The sequence below is a fragment of the Triplophysa rosa genome, linkage group LG2, assembly GCF_024868665.1.
Source record: "Triplophysa rosa linkage group LG2, Trosa_1v2, whole genome shotgun sequence".
In the NCBI taxonomy this organism is placed as follows: Eukaryota; Metazoa; Chordata; class Actinopteri; order Cypriniformes; family Nemacheilidae; genus Triplophysa; species Triplophysa rosa.
This window is the reverse complement of record NC_079891.1, coordinates 4,821,245-4,839,292: the sequence shown is the minus strand read 5'-3', so window position 1 is coordinate 4,839,292 and position 18,048 is coordinate 4,821,245. Positions and strand designations below refer to the sequence as shown.

The window sequence follows — 18,048 nt, the reverse complement described above, 5'->3', positions numbered from 1 at the left end:
AAAAAAAATTCTGATTAACACATTAAAAATATTTAATGCAATCAACGCAGCATCCGTTTGTTTTGTCTAGTGTTACATTATATAATCAAGCTCTTATTCATGTAAAGGCTTTTAAACCACTTAAGTGCTATTTGAAACAGTTGCTTTGACGCGTTCAGTGATGGACAGCTTCTAGCTGTGGGACGCGGCAAAACTCAACGCGACAGCGGTCCAGTCTGGTGTATACAGTCACAGGCTAAAGGCTCGTCAGTGAATCTCTGTCAGAATCTGTCCGACAGCGCACCAATATTAATTTTCTTTCATGCTTGAATGAACAAAAACACACAAGATTATGCCAGAAAGCCCGTTTTGTCTAGCATTTTCGTAAGCACAGACTTCTACGTGTTAAACAAACTCTTAAATGAATGCAAAGAGTTGTGAAAATGGGAGAGGTGTCAGATCTGCATTCTTAAACCTGATGCTGTGACTCCTGTCACTAATGTTAATCAAAGAACAAAAGAAAAGAGGAATTTAATTGTAGCTTTAATGAGAATTCTTCTATTTTTAATTTAGAATTAAATACTGTAAAGTGTTTGAGAACTTCATTAAATTTATGTATATTTCCAACCTGTTAGACATGATCGCTCTCAATTATACTGTTGAATATCATTATGTCATTAATATCATTAATGTTAGAATAAATAAAAAATTATAAATTTAATAGAGACATAAGTTGCAGTACTAATATCAGAATGTTGGCTTTCATTCATAAAATGACGCTGTTAAAGAAATCTGTTGTTTCAACATTAATTTGGAGATTAAATGTGAAATTATTAGAATGTAGAAGTATTTTTAAAAACATTAATGTTATGTGCAATTAATTGCGATTAATCACAGAAAAATCTGTGATTAATCAATTCATTTTTTTAATCAATTTTTTTCCGAAGAAACCAAATAACGGAGTCCAAAACTACACCATAAGTAAAAGTCTACAAAAAAAACAGATGACTTCATAAATGTCATAAAATAAATGTGTGTATAACTTTCAAGCAGTTCAAGATTATTTTAAAAACTTTTTGGTTTATGAGAAAAAATACAAACCAAACCATTTGACATGTGAGTGAATAAAAACAGACAGAATTTGCATGTTTGGGTGAACGACTCATTTCAAACCTGCTGCGACAAGAAGATTAAAAAGCGTCAAAAATGGAACTAATCTAGGATTTATCGGATGTGACAGGTATGAACGAGTCTTCAGCCATGCGCACGGTTCCTCTCAATTCTTCATCTAATGACTAATTTAGAGCATCTCACCCTCTGACTCACGGCAGCTGACCAGTTTTATGATGAAGTCTTTGAGCTGGCAGATGCCTTGCTGAATGGCTGGCTGCAAACACACCATCCACGGCTCTTTAGAGCAGCATGTCAGCGTGTCCATATTCCCAATAGTCTGCACAGCCTGGGGACGCACACAACACACAGCCACGTTGGCGATAGCCTATTGGGTATGTTAGTACTAATGAAGATGTATGGAGGTTATAATCCATGGCTATACTGACCTAAATATTAGATGAGTCGGTGAGGGTAACATTAGCTTATGTGTTACGAATGAAATGGACAATGTTACTATATGTAATTTTAGTTTATTTGAACGCTAACATTTAAAACAATGGGTCTCATTCACTAATATCCATGTACAATATTCATATTTATATGCACATTTAAACTTTCTGCCTAAATGCATGCATAGTATACAAACATGGATTTTTCTTAAAGGGATAGTTCACCCAAAAATTCTGTCATCATTTACTCACGCATAATTTGTTCCAGACGTGTATAAACGTTATTGTTGTGCTCAACACAAGGAAAGATATTTGGAAGAATGTTTGTGACCAAACAGCACCATAGACTACCATTGTAGGGGAAAAAATTTTATGGTAGTCAATGGTGCCCCAAAAATGTGATGAAATTAAAATATCAAAGAAAGAAATATATACAAGTTTGGAACATTTCAATAAGAAATGTTTTTGGCAAATTATAATCTGTTCATAAAAAACATTTGTACACAGATTTCCCGCACAAATTCATGCGCATGCACGCTTAGTGAATGAGACCCAATGGTTTCTAGCTACAGATAGATGGTCGTACTTTAGCCAACAGAAGAAGAGTGCGGCTCGTACGGGCGTCGGCATGTTTCTCTCGCAGGTGAAACAGTTTTGGAGACATGATGGCAGGGGAGATGAACCGCAGACATAATAAGCTGGTTACAGCAATAAACTTCACTTTCTGGGAAGAAAGAATACACAGATTCAGGTCAAAAAAGGTACCGTGACCTAAAGAGCCTTTACATAAGTTGTAAAAAAAATTTAGTAAGGAAGTACAGTATGCGTCTTTTGATGCGCTTACCCGGTACTCTGGATCAGGGAAGCTCTCCTGCACTCTGTGGTACAGTTGTTGGAAAGTCTGGCAGATGAGCAGGGGGCAGTATGATGCAGATTGCAGGATGGCGGTGAGCAACTCGGACAGGTACGACTGCAGGAGACTGCAGCTCTGCTGAATAACATCAGATTCTGTCTGATGACGATGTAAACCTGCACAGCTACAACACCAAACCAGACTTAAAAAGATATTGGACTTTTTCAGCCTTGAATCACTTTTGTGACTTTCAGTTTTTAAAAGCATCATGTTGACATACTGTAGTTTTTTATTTTATTACCCTGCCTCTTTGAGTTCCACTTTACTGGGGTCCAGCTCTACATATTTCTTTTCTTCAAAGATTCGGTTTACTATGGGGCCCAGAAGCCTGTGGAGATATTGCATCCCAGCCACCTGCAGAGAGAAGACCAAGACAAAGTTTAATTTTGTTACACGACACAAGCAAGAAAACTTCACATTGTAGAAAATTCTGGTGTAAAAATCTATAAAACATCCTGAGGTTTTAGCCGCTAAATTCAAATATGGCGACAGATCAAAACATTCACATCTCATTAGTTCTCCTGTGTCTAGTGATAAAACATGCATAGAAAACTAGTCAGAAGATCCGCAAGAACCAATGAGATTTAAAGGTCCAGTGTGTAGTTTTTTGGAGGATCTATTGACAGAAATGCGATATAATATGCATAACTATGTCTTCAGAGGTGTATAAAGACCTTACACAATGAAACATTATGTTTTTATTACCTTAGAATGACCTATTTCTATCTACATACAGCATGCGTCTGCTTGCATAGAATTCGCCATGTTGTTTCTACAGTAGCCCTAAACGGACAAACTGCTCTACAGAGAGCGTTTTGTAAATACGTTATCTCCTTTGGCAAAGAAGCAAAAACGTGACGACATCTTAGTGCTGTGTCAGCCACCGTAGTGCTTCGAAAGGGAGATAGGAGGGGGGAATTAGCCGTTGGTTGCAATTCGCAAGCGCGACCACTAGATGCCTTAAATTTCATACACTGGACCTTTAAATGTTATTGACGTACCTACACACTTGAAATTTTGTAAGTGCTCAGATCATCTTGTTTGCATATCAATTTTACTATATAAACGTAAATGATTCATTCTTTTTTATCACAAACACATTGTTTTACTTCTGAAGACATTTCAATTCATATAGGCTACATCTAGGATGGCATGCAGATGAGTATTTTTGTGTGAACTGTTTTATTAAAGTCAAAATATCATCAAGCAAGTTTAATTCTGACAATTGAAATATTACACACACTACACTAATACAAATATATTTACCTTCAAAAATGACTCCATTGACTTGGATGCTAATGAATTGCTTCGGAACAAAGTGTTGGGTTCAGCTAAAAGATAACCGAGAAAATTACAGCTTAACTTTGGAAAATATTGTTTTTCCAAATCTGTTTTAATACAGGAAAGAAATGTTTTTATTTGCTTACTGGTCTTTTCCAGCTCCAGTTTGAAGAGAACATCCAAGAACTCCTTGACAAGCCCTTGACCCAAAAACAGCTTCACTAGATTATTAGCCACTTCCTGTCGGCTCTCCGCTGTAGTGGTCTCATCCATCAGCATGATGAGATCCGGCCAGTTGCCCTACACATTAACAGTCATTTAACACAGGTTACAAATGAGGTTATGTCTCAAACTAAAAATGGAATCATGTGCTTTCATTTCACAAAACATGAACCATATGCATGGGTGAAAGTGTGTATGTGTGGGTGGGTGTGAGGGGGGGATATATTTATAGACCTATAATAGTTGCTATGACACTGACAATAGGGAAGCTCCTCGTTTTATTTATAATCCAATATGACACTTTAGCACCAGCAGAAACCATTACAGTACCGTCACATGCATACAAATGAGATCAGATAACAATTCGTAATTCACACACCTAATGAAGTTGGTATGAGTAATATGTCATGTGAATGTAAGAGATAATGCACAAGAATATTCTTTAAGATAAGACTGTGTCCATATGGCATGAGACTCACGTTAAGTTGAGAGCCGACGGATTGGCTGAGCAGCTCTGTGAGAGGTTTGTAATGGCTGGACGGCAACACAACCTCATCACGGAGCCGTAACTGAAGCCGGAGAGAACCAAGAGTTCCCCTGAGAGACAAACACAGAATTGAAATGATATTTAGTCATTTCATTGTAGTTATATATTACATATCAATTTCTTCAGACAAACAGCAACCCTTTGATTGCAACAATCTAAAAATGTTTAAGTGTGACTTGAGTCCAAGTTCAGACTCGAGGTTCCATCTCTGTACCATGGAACTGATTGCTATGGCATTGACTGATACCAATTTATTTACTATAATAGTTACTGTACATGGTTTGTTGAATTACCTTAAGAATTGTATTACCATGATATCAATTAGGCGTGTCCGGTATTGGCAATAACCGTGATATTAATAACTGTGATAATAGGGAGCCGCAGAGATGACTTTTTTTGTATGCAAACCCTGGAAGCGGACTTCCGGTTCCATCGCTCCAATGTCTATGGGTTTTTTTCAATGGGTTTTTTGGTAAATCGCCGAAATAAGGTCTCTGGTGAACAAAACCTCTAAATATTTTCACGTTTTATTCTATGACATAAAACACACCAGTTATAACCCGCTTGTGATTTTTTAAAGCCTTATTGTGTCTTAAAAACGGCGGTTGCTAACAAGTTGCTAAAAGCGACTACTTCCTTTGGCGGGGACGTTAGACATCATCGCGCATATAAAGCTCACAAATAATAAAACATGGGCACAGATCTCTTAAATCGTAAGTGCGGATTCATTCAAGGAGTAATTAATTACCAGTGAACACATTTTTAATAAAGTTTGAAAGAGTCGGAGGCTTGGTGGTGTGTGACGTTGATATCGAGCGAACTTAGTGTAGTCTGTTTATAGCACAGTGTTAGCTTTTTACTTCTGCCGATTGTATTTTGGCTTCAAAAGTAACAAATGTTGTGTTCGTTTGTAAAGATTATCTTGATAGACAATACGTGTAAACATCATAAACCTGTTAATCACAGAGCTTATTTTTTGCAATCTTCCAAAAGTCTATGGGAAAAATGCATAGGCTTTCGGTCGAGGGAACCACTGCAATTCCGGGTTGGCCTGCTACAAAAACACGTCGTCTCTGTGGCTCCCTACTGATATTGTGTAACATGACATGGTTTTTGAGAATTTTGATCAGAATCCAATTCATTGCTCCCCAAAATAGTGAAACCCAAAATAAACAAAATATGAATGAATATCCATATATATTGCATATATATTGTTATATCTGATATAGTGATATAGTGACACCCCCAATGTCAATAAACCATGGTACCTTTTCTCTAGAGACTTAGCAAAAGCTGATCCCTTAAGGATTTGCAGAAGGTGTTACAAAAGTGAGAGTAAAGGTTGAAGTTTACCTTTCTGCATGATTTACAGGGTAAACAGATTCCCATTTGCGCTATCAATATGTACACAGACTGTATTACAACAGAAGCATAAGCCACCGTTAAAGGAACAGTTCAGCCAAAATGGTTTTTTTTCAATTTTCATTTTTAGGTGATATTAACCTTTAAGGACAACTAATTTAAATGTTTAAAATGATTATTCGGTTTCAAATTTTGTTCCATGTGAATGTTAGATTAATAAACACAACTGTAATCATTTTCTGTCCGAACGCAGTCTCATCTAAGTAAATATGTGAAGGTTTACTCATATTTAAAAACAACCCTGCATAAAGGAAGTAAAGTACAGCATGGACAAACAATTTTACCCATAATGACTCCATTACACTACTATTCTGAGCACAACAATACAAAACCAAACAGTAGATGTCATCACAGCGCGTCTGTGTTTTCTAGTACTGTTATTACAAAAGAGAAAATAATGTCAGTATGCTAGCATCTGGTGAGAATTTGGTTTCATCTCATGCTGAAGTAAAGATGGCTCTCGCTGTAGGTTGACCACAGTTGTACTGTCCTAGATTCAATCTGTTGAGTAAAACTGTTGTGTTCTTATGAACCCTACAATCAGACAGAAACTGAGCTTTTGTTTACACAGGCACACTTATCTAGGTGCTGTCAGGGCTCAATTTGTAATGGTTTAAAAGCTTCATTTGTGAGAGTATTATGTGACCGACTTTCTCTTTAATTTCTTCCTCTATGTGTGGAATTCATTAATCACAGGCAGGGCCGCATTAAGACTATAAGGGGCCCCTGGGGTTTACCTCTTGAGGGGCCCTTCATCCACCAGAATTACAGCCTACAGTCACACAATCTTAATAACCACATTTATTTTGCAGAAATAAATGCCATTAACAAAATATCTAAACCAATAAGTCATGTAAAATATACACAACTATCACTGCATTAACTATGCACATAGTCCAATAATAATACAGCTCCACAGGATTCCCTTGTGTTTATGTATGAAAAATAAATGATCTGATTGTCTGATCATTTTTTTATAGCTTTAAAATATTAAATACTCATATTAAAGTTTTTTTGGAAACATGATTTTAAAAAGATAAAGAAAAGAATAACAATTTTAACTATTTAACTATACCATAATTAATTATTGGCAGCAGTTATTTACACTAAGTTTAAATAGCAGTAGGTTCTGTTCTTAACGATATTGGGGTGGGGATTAGCAAAGTCTGCGGCAGGAGAGAGAGTTGGAAGAGGAGCGGTGAGGGTCAAGTAAGGGATAATGTACAGGCAGCCAGTTGTTATCGCAGAAATAAGCCCTGACAGTGTGATCAGGATCTTGTAGGGGCTTATTTCAAGATAACAGCCGGCTGCTTGTACATTATCCCGCTTATTACACGGCTACTTGCCACATGAGAAAAAAATGGACATGAAATGGGAATTTGAAATATTTTATTAGCTCATTTTTACCGAATGCAGACCCACCGCGAGGGAAAGGCGTTTACTTTTGGTTTTAAGGTAAGAAACGACGTTCAAATGTCACGAACAGGCAATTTGGTTTAATCATTTGTAAATATAATGTCATAAATGTTATTAAAAGACATATTTATATTTAATTTGTCGAAAAAACCTGTCAAAATGATTTGCTGCATCCGGGTTACGCGTGTTATTAGTTTTGAGAGGTTGTTATCTGGGAATAACGAACCTGCAAATGTCGCGGCTGGCCAATCAGAATCAAGCATTCCAACGAGCCGTGTAATAAATATACTTCATTTTATTGAAAACAAATTCGTGATCTGATATGTGATGGAAAAAGGCTGGAATCGAACCCGGGTCTCTGGCATCAATCTATACAGACTTACAATCTATACGTCTTACGCCACTTGAGTCGCTCTTTCAAATGTTGTCATTCTTACTCTTTCTCTTATACAATCAGATACTGGTGGGCATAACGTAAATACTGTAGTACTTTCTATAAACAAGTTGGGCCCAGGTAAGCCCGTGCATTAATGTGGCCCTGACCACAGGTTGCAGGTGTTGTACCCAGATATGTGCATGCCACCTTTGACTCGACCACACATCCGCCATTTTGGAACAGTCCACATTTCCGTTGCTATGAAAATGTGGAAACAATACGTTGTTATGAGATACTACATAACCCATAATCCTGAACATTCCAACCAAGCATGCGCAATGAGACGTATTTGACGACATCTACCGCACCTCCGCTTTCGCGTCAGTAATATTATGCAGGTTAGCACACTCTTCTACTATTTTCTAATGTTTTAGGGTTAGGTTAGGGGAAAAGTCCAGCTGGCGGGAGCGAGAGGGCAGACAATGAGGCAAAGGCCATGTATATTAGTGACAGCAGGGTGCTTTGCATCGTAATGATTCGGACCACTAATGGGGGCCCCCTAGTGGCGGCGGGGCCCTAAGCAGCCGCTTAGTTCGCTTATAGGGAGGGCCAGCTCTGGTTAAAGTGTTGGTTTGTATTTATATATGCATTAACTCAATATTACATGTTTTTAACTTTTTAATGTTCTGTCAGCTTACACCTTCGTCTTGTCGTATTGTGTTAAATAGTACAGTACGACATACAGTCATTCCATAAACCATGCCACATGGTCTCTCTCTTTCACTGTAAAAGGTGGTTAATACTCGAGGGACAGAGGGAATTGAATCTCTGTTTTCGTGTGTGGCGGGTGCAACAGGCGACAGATGGTGGGCCGTCAAAAATCCAATCAGGGAGAAGGTGAGGTAGTGAAAGAGAGGAGAAAGAGAGAAAATAAACAAAAACAACAACAGCTTGATTTTTTCACTGAGATGAGAGTGGATCACCCAGGGGGAGCTGGAGATTACGCAAGCTTAAGGGGACATTTTTCATCAGAATGACATCCCTGTGTGGAAAAAACACATCTTAAAGAAATATCACTAATTACTTCTGGGACCTCCTCACGAAGCATGAAGAAATTCGAAAATAAGCGAATAAATAGGATGGCGTGATGAATCAGAGATGATTTTTAAATGATTGTGGACATGTGGACAAAAACGGATAGTTAAATCCTTTGTTTAGAATTGGTTTTGACATTTTAATTCCCATCTTGTGTTTTTAAATCTGCCCAGAGTAGAAACAAAGCATTCACTCTTTAGCAGAAACAGACGGCTGAATATCAAAGTAGACAAAATCTGATCGATTTTGTTATATATCTAAAATAACATTAATTATTCAAATGAAATATTATAATTATATATAATCCAGTTTTGTATAGTTAGAAAACAGATCAACTAAATACATAATAAATAAAATAAAGTCTTAAGCTCAGTTTTAAACCATGATGACTACACTGAATTGAATTAAACTGAATCGAATTTAACTGAATTTGACTGAACTGAATCATACTGAATTGAATGAAGTCTCAGATGTTTCTCATTAAATTGCTTATAGAAACAAATGAGACAATTTCTCAAATAATTTAAGAATTTGAAGCTTTAAAATTAATGTAGATTGTAGAGTTAATCTCATCAGATTTACCCAAATAATCTTTTGGCAAAATTTTATAAGAAATGTTTATATTTCGTAATGTTTATATTTTATATGTCAGTTTGTGACATTGTTGAGATCTCTTCTAAAATTCTAATGGAGACATTTGTGAGATTTTCAAGAGAATTAAGCAAAACCTTCCATTTGCTCTACATTCAATGTAATTGATGTCTAGGAGAAATAATTAAGATATTTGAGAGATCTCGTGTGTCATTTTCTTTTTTATAAATTGTTACATATAGTATTTATAATCTAGTATTATTAATAATCTGAATTATCTTTATGTGTTAAATGCATCTATACATTTTACACCCCAAATCATGAAAACTATACAATTTACACTTCCATGTAGTACCATTGATTGTGTACAAAGCAATTGAGTATATGCTTTATTTGTTTACAAAATATTTTTGTCCACTCTGTAGGCATGTTTTCACTTAGCCAGTTTTGTTTTGTCACAACCAAGCGGCAACATTCCGATCTCTCTCGTGAAGTCAACACGGAAGTGACTTAAACTGCAATTCATCGACTGGCTCCAAAAGAGAGCAGAATCTCATTGAGCCCCATGTTAAAATGGGCAACTTTACAGCAGAAAAAAAAACATGTTTACAGCCTGGTACAAACATTTTTTTGGTCTATATAGCTAACTTTATCCTTCATGACAACTTTGAGGAGAATTTGCAAATTAGGTGTGTGGCCACTTGAGTGACAAGTGGTTTCACCAAACCAGGCGCCTCAGCTCCAACCACGTCCCGCCTCTTTGCCCATTTTCGATTATCCGGGACTCGGGAGTGACGCGCTTCTAAAATGGCGACAGCCAGCTCCGCCCACTTCAAGCTTCAAAACAGCTCCTCAGGAACCTACGGGTGACGTCACGGACACTACGTCCATATTTTATCCAGTCTATCATCACAACATTACACCTTATCTACAAAACACCATATCCAGGGAGATCAAACCTCATCCATTTACCAAGTGAGGTCTTGTGCCCAATGAAAGTGAATGAGTGAATAAATGCCAATGACTCCTCTGCCCCATGTGGACACGTCACGATGACATTTCATGTCCCCAACAACACTCTCCCTTAAGGTCAGTTTATGGTTCTGCGTAGGACCTACGCCGTAACCTATGCCGTAGCCTACGCAGAGCCGCGTACCCTGTGCGTACCCTACGCCGTAGCCTGACGCGCACCTCTCCAAAAATGTAACAACGCGTCAACTCAACGCGGACCCTACGCGGACCGCAAGCGCTGTGATTGGTCGGTTTGGCAGCATCGTACTTCCTTCTACGCATTTCCGGCATCTTGTTCTCTGGTGTCTTCTTCCGGCAAGTTCAGAGTCCACAAAAGAACAACATGGTGAGCATCGACATCGACCAAGTTACTGAGCGTCTGATTGAAGAGGTTCGGAAATACACGCATCTGTATGACTCCTCTTCGGCAGACTATAAAGACTGTCAGATGGCGGCGAATTCTTGGAGAGAGATTTCCTCTAACGTCGGTTTGGCTTCCATTGTCGTTTGCAAACACTAGCATACACACACACAAAACATCAGCGAAGAAGAGCAAACCCATGAAAACACAAAGAGCCAACTAGCGTTTCGGCGGTGTAATTGCAGTATGACGCATACTCTCAACGCAGAACCATAAATGTTCACGACGGCGTCGTCTACGTACGTAGGCTACGCCGTATGTTACGACGTAGGTCCTACGCAGAACCATAAACTGACCTTAAATCTACCAACACACAAAGGTGCTCTCAGATGACGCATAGTTTTTGTCATCACCCAACCGAATGCCCCCTTACTAGAGTTTTACATGAGCCCTTCCATCCCACTCCTCCTGTGCCAGCTTGAGATATAATCCTTACTGTCAATCCATGTGGCCAACTGATCTCTCATGAGTGGAGAGATGAGATGGGTGGAGGGGAAAGATACAACAGAAAAAAATCCCAGGATTTAGCCAGGGAAAGGATTAGTACTTCCTGTCGACACATGGGCCAGAACACACAAACGTAACGCTGTGAAAGTCAGAAGGTTACGATCCTCCAAGGTCAGTTCGGGCTAATTCATATGAACGGACTCGGGAAAGTTGTGCCTATTTGAAAGCCTGTCGATGCTAAAAAATAGAGTCTTTTGCTTAATGTACACTACCACCCTCTATAGAAAAGCCACATGAATTTTGTTGCTGTGGCAACAAAAGTTCAATGTGTTTGCCGGTGTGGATGTATGCCACAATTCCAAGTACACTCACTCATATTCACTGTGTTTAGATTTGTCAGGCCCCAGGCGAAACCAGCCCTCCTCTTGCTGCGCTGACTGAAGCTTGTTGATATTGAAGAGGACCTGAAGGAAAACAGATGATGTACGCATCAATTGAAGAGACAATTAGCTGTCACAGCGACCTAAGCCGAATACAGCGACTGGAACATTTATTATTGGGTATTAGAGGCAATGTCACAATGAACATCTGTAATGCTATGAAACAGTGACAGTGTTTGAATTATGTAGGTAACTTCAGGCCACAGTACTGAATTTATACTGAAGCGAACATTATACAAGATGAAAAAAAGATGACACTTAAATAAATTGTTTACCTAAAAATCTATTTACCAATATGAATTTATTTTCTCTATAAAACACAGACAGCAGGCTTTCAAACAACGGTTAATGTTTTTTGTAGCTCTTGGCTCTAGCAACGCCAAGGTCATTGGATTAATCTCTAATGCACATACTGATAAAATCTAAAGCCTCAATGTACCGGAAGTCATTTTGGATAAAAGTGTCTGCCAAATGCACAAATGTAAATGCAAAAATAACAACTAATGGGTTTGGGGGTGAGTAAGTTTTGTTTGTGGGTAAGATGTGGCCTTAAAGGTCCAGTGTGTCATTTTTTAGAGGATCTATTGACAGAAATGCAACATAATATACATTACTATGTCTTTAGAGGTGTATAAAGACCTTACATTAGGGCTGCACGATAATTTATCGCGATACCACTAAATCCTATTGTAATCGAGCTGGCTGCGATATGCAATGTGTCGATATTTTTTTAATGCGTAGCTTGTCCGTGAAGCATGTCTCAGTAGGAAATGCTGCTCGATCTTAAAGAACTGCGAGTTTGAGTCGCTTATAATGTGCATTCGAAAAAGCAACACCCGTCAAACATGATCATTATAAATATACTTTATTATCATGAAAATACCTTGAGTAACAGTGATAAAAAGATGTCTATAGGCATTTCCTAGATTCTAGAACGTGTTATGGTCTTCTTCTGCAGTGCGTATTTGGAGTTTCCGCACCACAGCGCCCTCTGGCTTTCAGATGAAGCAGCATTTTCCCGTACTTCACACAAAAGCTGTGCATAAATCACGTGATATTTATCGTCGGTTTATCGTGACAGCCCTACCTTACATAATGAAGCGTTATATTTTTATTACATTATGAATGAGCTATTTCTATCAACATACACCACAGGTCCCCTTACATGCAATTCGTCATGTTGTTTCTACAGTACCCCTAAAAGGACAAACTACTCTACAAAGCATGTTTCGTAAATACGTTATCTCCTTCGGCAAAGAAGCGAAAACGTGACGACATCTTTGTCCTTGTCAGCTGCTGTAGTGCTTTGAAAGGGAGTGGTGGTGTGAGCCCATTAGTTGCAAAATCTCCACATTGCTCCTTTAAAAATGATGTTTTGCATTTTATGTTAACCCAAGACAAAGTTCTACAACAGAACACGAGAAATCAAGTCTCATGTCAAATCTCACGTCAAAGAAACAATCTATTTTGTGCAGTCACCTTTCCCAGGAAATCATTTCGACTAACCAGATCCCAGTCCCACACCTCCACGCTCAACAGGCTGTCAGCTGACGTCTCATCCAGCTCAAACTCGAAACTTGTATTCCAGCGTGGGTAGCAGGACTTTTTAACCACCTGGTGGGATGAGGGTCATGTTAATCAGTAACATGAAAACTACAGTAGATGAAACCAGAAACGTCCAGAGAAATGTCCTTACCGCGCTTTCGTACGTTTTGCCATTGTATCTTACTCTGACGAACGGGTCAGATGCACCGTTGCGATCTTTCTTTGCAAGATCTCTAAAAGCAAAGAAAAACAACGCTATTAGACAAACAATCATTAAAATTAACAAATTTGAGCTTCAATCATTTTATTTGGACAACTGTTTGGACAAATTTGCAACTGTTGCCAATTCAAAACCTCAAACATAGACAAGATTTCTTCATCATTGTTCATATCATCTGACTGTTCACATGAAATAAACTAAAGGCTGAATTTACCAAAAATGAGAGGTATTTTAATGCAAAACTCTGCAATCTATTCACCCCTCACTTGCATGCGTTGGTGCAGTTCTGCAGATCACCCCAACATGAAAGTTATTTCATCATTTATTCACCCTCATGTCATTTTAAACCTCTATGACTTTCTTTCTTCTACAGAACACGAAAGAAGATTTTTTGAAGAATGTTGGTAACCGAACAACATCGGCCCTCATTGACTTCCATTGTATGGACACAAAACCACATTTCTCAAAATATCTTCTTTTGTGTTCCACAGATAAAAGAGTCACATACAGGTTAATATACAAAAATGTATATTAAACAGTTGCTGTAGTCACTCTGCGCTAAAACAAAAATACACTCAGCTCCTCACCTTGCCTCCAGCACCTTGCAGCAAAGTTTTCGAGGGATTTCTCCATCTCCCTGCACTGATATCTGCAGATGGATCTCCCCCTGCACCTCCTCATCTGGGTCAATCTCTGACAGGTTCATCCATCCATCTACCCCTAAACAAAAACGAACAAAGAGGCTAAAAATGGAGAGGTCAGAAACTGCTGTAGACAGTTGTGAAGGCTGCAGACATTGAAATGAATCAACTAAAGGGAAAGAAATTTGTTGAGGGCTAAGTTCAAGGACTTGGTGCAGGAGTGGGCTTGAGACAAGCCCCAAAGGAGCCCAGAAACAAAAAGCTCTATTTACTTGCTCTGCGCAGTGTATTGTCATTGTACATATACAGTATATTAACAGAGTAATTGAGGTTTTTAATTTCATGTTTTTGACAATAACTGTATATTGTGACACCCCTTGCTTGCTATGTAACTCGGTTTGAATGTTATATTTAGATTTAGATACAAGTACACTGTAAAAAATGTTTACAGAATTTTTCTGTTATTTTTATCAGATTTTCCATGTACCGTGTAAAAAAATGTAATTTTGCAGAATTGTATTGTTTTTTACAGATTGTTCATGTATTTTTGAAATACGGTCAAAAATGTCAAATTACAAGAAAAGACCACAAATCTACAAGAAAAGCTGGGAAAACTATTGTTTTACGTTTTATCTCTGGCACCCCAGCTGCTGGATAATGTCTGTTTTTTTATAGGATTTTTTTATATTTTCTTTTTGAAAATACGATCAAAAACGTAAAATTACAGTAAAAGGCCTCAAATTTACAAGAAAAACGGGGAAAACTGTTATTTTACGGTTTATTTCTGGCACCCCAGCTGTTTTTATATTCCCATCTTCACCTTCCATAACCCATTGTGTTGTACTGTAGTATGCATGCCTGCATCAAACACTTTTATTTCAAAAGAGCAAGAGGTACTATAAATCCTGTCTGTATTTATAAAATACAGTTATGTGTTCGGGAAGCACTTACTATAAGTAGTGGCTGGTGAGCTTTTTTAACATTTTGCTGAGAGCTTGTGCACGTCCAGAAAAATATACCAAGGACCCGTCAAACCATTTTACAGTCCCCGATTTCCATTCTGCATTTTGATGTGAGGCTTTCCTTTGGCTTTCCCTGATAAGAGTTGTTTATCCCGGCGGACTGGAAGGCAGTTTTTCCTCTCGATTAGTATTCCAGCCTCACTCGTTGAGGTTCATTTTCCCTTAGTGCTCTACTGAACAGCCCAAAAATAAACTGGGCCAGGCCAAGCAAAGTCTTTCCTCTTAGCAGAACAGAAATAATGTTTCTAATGCTTTCAAATTGTTACTGTCGTATTGAACAAGACCATAGCATCTGAAGAATCAGATTATTTTTATTTTAGATTTTTTACTGAATTAATGAAAGTGTTCACTTAAAATATGCCTTACAATTCTGACTGATATTAAAAAAGAGACTGAGCCAAATCTAGACCTCAAGCTTTTAACAAAAATGAGTGGAAAAAAGAAAATTGGACAAAAACACTATAAGCAGCAAACAATCTGATTTAGACATTTCTTCAATTCATCCAGAAAATTTGGAATTAAAATTTCAAAAATGTGTCATCCACGCTAAGGATTTTTTCCACAAACATACGAGGAAATCAATTGAACAGAACCATAAGAAATATAAATGAGCCATAGATCATAAATCAACCTTAAAAAACATTGACTCCAATATTAACAACTGCATTCAGCTGTCTGAGGACAGTCTCTTCTCAGTTAAAGGTCTGCCTCATAAATACATTCAAAAAGAGTGACCCACTCACAAGCACAAACACACACAAGGCCAACCTTTAAAGAGCCAAGGTCTTTGCTTCAAGCAAAACCATTTAAAGGGTTTTATGGCTCATTCTTTCTTCATTTAAACGTTCAGTGCCTGCCTGTGCAAAACCAGAATACTGCTGAGGCTGACTTCCACTGCATTACTGAACCGTTCTTTAGCATGTTTCTGGACAGTTTTATGTTATGGAAGAACTGAATTGAAAAAACTACATCCTTCATTATAAGTCAGCAAGCACCACTAGAATTTTTTTCCATAAAGAATTTAAAACCTAAAACTGTTATTAGAATCACAGTAATGCACAAATGTATACTTGATAAAAGTGTTTTACATGATCTAATGCATAACCTGGAGACCTTAAAATGCAGGCGAAATAACGTGTTCTTCCACATTTCTCACATTCAAGTGGAATGTCTATATTTGTCCATTTTCATAATGAGCGACCATAATTTCAGGCCATCTCACACTGTTATTACTGCGCTTGAACTATGATTTGACTTATACCTGAACGTTCACACCCTGTCAAACCAAGGCAAACTGGAGCACCCGGCTATATCTGTGCTCCGTAGAACATGTCGTTTCACTAAATGGTATTTCAAAGCCCTCGGAGGGAAAGGTTATGTGAGGCCATTTGTGTGTTATAGCTACAAAGAGTGTGAGGCTGGAGAGAGAGAGATGAAACAAGAAAGGGTCATCCAAAAGTCAATGAAGGTTAACTTGTGTTGTAGTTCCTGTCAGATTTAAGCATCTGTGTTTATGTTCAAGCCTAACAACATGTCCTTAACAGCAAGAAAAGGACAGATTTTGCATTTTTGCATATCATTGGGTTTGCATTTTGGAGTAGCCTGTCCTCGCACACACTGAAATCTCATTGGTCCAAAATTCTGCTGTATACTTAAGCTGCAATCTGCAACTTTTTGGCTAAAATTTATTTTTTTTAAAAAGAAAAGAAATGATCTGTGTTAAAACTGTCTGCTTAAGATTTACAACGGTAAGGTAGATGACTAATGTACAGTTATGTGGACCTAAATTTTGGACCAATGAGATGTAATTGTGGGCGGGGCTACCTATTTTTACACTTTTATCTTTTGTGACTTTATCAAGGTGAAGCTGGTCAGGACGTTGTGTAAATGCCATAGAAATAAAACTAAAAATGATGTAGAAAGAAAATGACGGTAAACATGTTGCAAGCTGGATTTGAACCTGTATAAACGACATGACCACCATGAGCATCTGGACCAATGAGATTTCACTGTGGGAACAAAAAACGATGTTGAAATGCAGTAGCTCCGTCAGAACCGCTGCATTCCTGTTAGTCAAGAAATGGGACTGCGGTTGCCGAGCAACATTTAACAGGGCCAACTAGCTCTGCGTCGTGTTTTAGGCTGTTGTGAACATTAACAAGCTGAGCCACAAACGTAAACATTCATTGTTATACCTTATCTGTCCGCAACACCATCACACTGAGCGAAGCAATGTTAATGAATGGCGTCATTTAGCTTTTCCACTCCATCACGACTCGCCTACGTTTGCGACTAGTCATCAACGCATCACGGGGGCTTCAATAAGCGATACTCTCTTTCATCCCGTGTCACGATAATGGATAACCCTGCAGTGTCCTTGCCCCTCAAGCATAGCATACGTGAGCTACAAGCCCAGACAACCACAGTGACTCACCAGCACCATCTCAAAAGACCACCTCAGGAACCATCACAATGTACAGTCATGGCACCACAGGGCTTTTCCCAACTATGATCATTTAAAAACATGATGTGTCTTTGACGTTAGATTTAAAATAGTAGCTTAAATGGTTTTACGTGGTTGTATACGTCAGCTTAAGTGGAAACAAAATAAAGACAATAGAAAATTGATACAAAAATTGATTTTTCATGTTCTGAAGATGGCACTATTCATTTATAAGGTTTAGGTTATATATTTTCAAAGGTATAGTTCAACCATAAACAAAAGACATCATTTATTCACCCTCATTTGGTTCAAAACCGTATATGACTCTTTCTTCTGTGGAATACAAAAGAAGATATTTTGAGAAATGTTAACATTTACATTTATGCATTTGGCAGACGCTTTTATCCAAAGCGACTTACATTGCATTGTATTATACATTTGTTTCAGACTATTT

The 18,048-nt window shown here is 38.0% G+C and overlaps 1 protein-coding gene across 1 annotated transcript in view; it reads right to left on the bottom strand.

Moving 5' to 3' along the window:
- rasa4 (RAS p21 protein activator 4) overlaps positions 1-18,048 on the bottom strand; it is a 31,179-nt gene that overhangs the window by 4,474 nt on the left and 8,657 nt on the right. The window contains exons 5-15 of the mRNA XM_057326611.1: positions 14,076-14,208; positions 13,420-13,501; positions 13,203-13,337; positions 11,656-11,747; positions 4,437-4,554; positions 3,882-4,035; positions 3,721-3,785; positions 2,696-2,808; positions 2,386-2,578; positions 2,128-2,265; positions 1,294-1,438 (exon numbers count right to left, since the gene is read on the bottom strand). Coding sequence (XP_057182594.1) covers positions 1,294-1,438; positions 2,128-2,265; positions 2,386-2,578; positions 2,696-2,808; positions 3,721-3,785; positions 3,882-4,035; positions 4,437-4,554; positions 11,656-11,747; positions 13,203-13,337; positions 13,420-13,501; positions 14,076-14,208 — 1,368 coding nt within the window. The remainder of the gene's footprint in view (positions 1-1,293; positions 1,439-2,127; positions 2,266-2,385; positions 2,579-2,695; positions 2,809-3,720; positions 3,786-3,881; positions 4,036-4,436; positions 4,555-11,655; positions 11,748-13,202; positions 13,338-13,419; positions 13,502-14,075; positions 14,209-18,048) is intronic.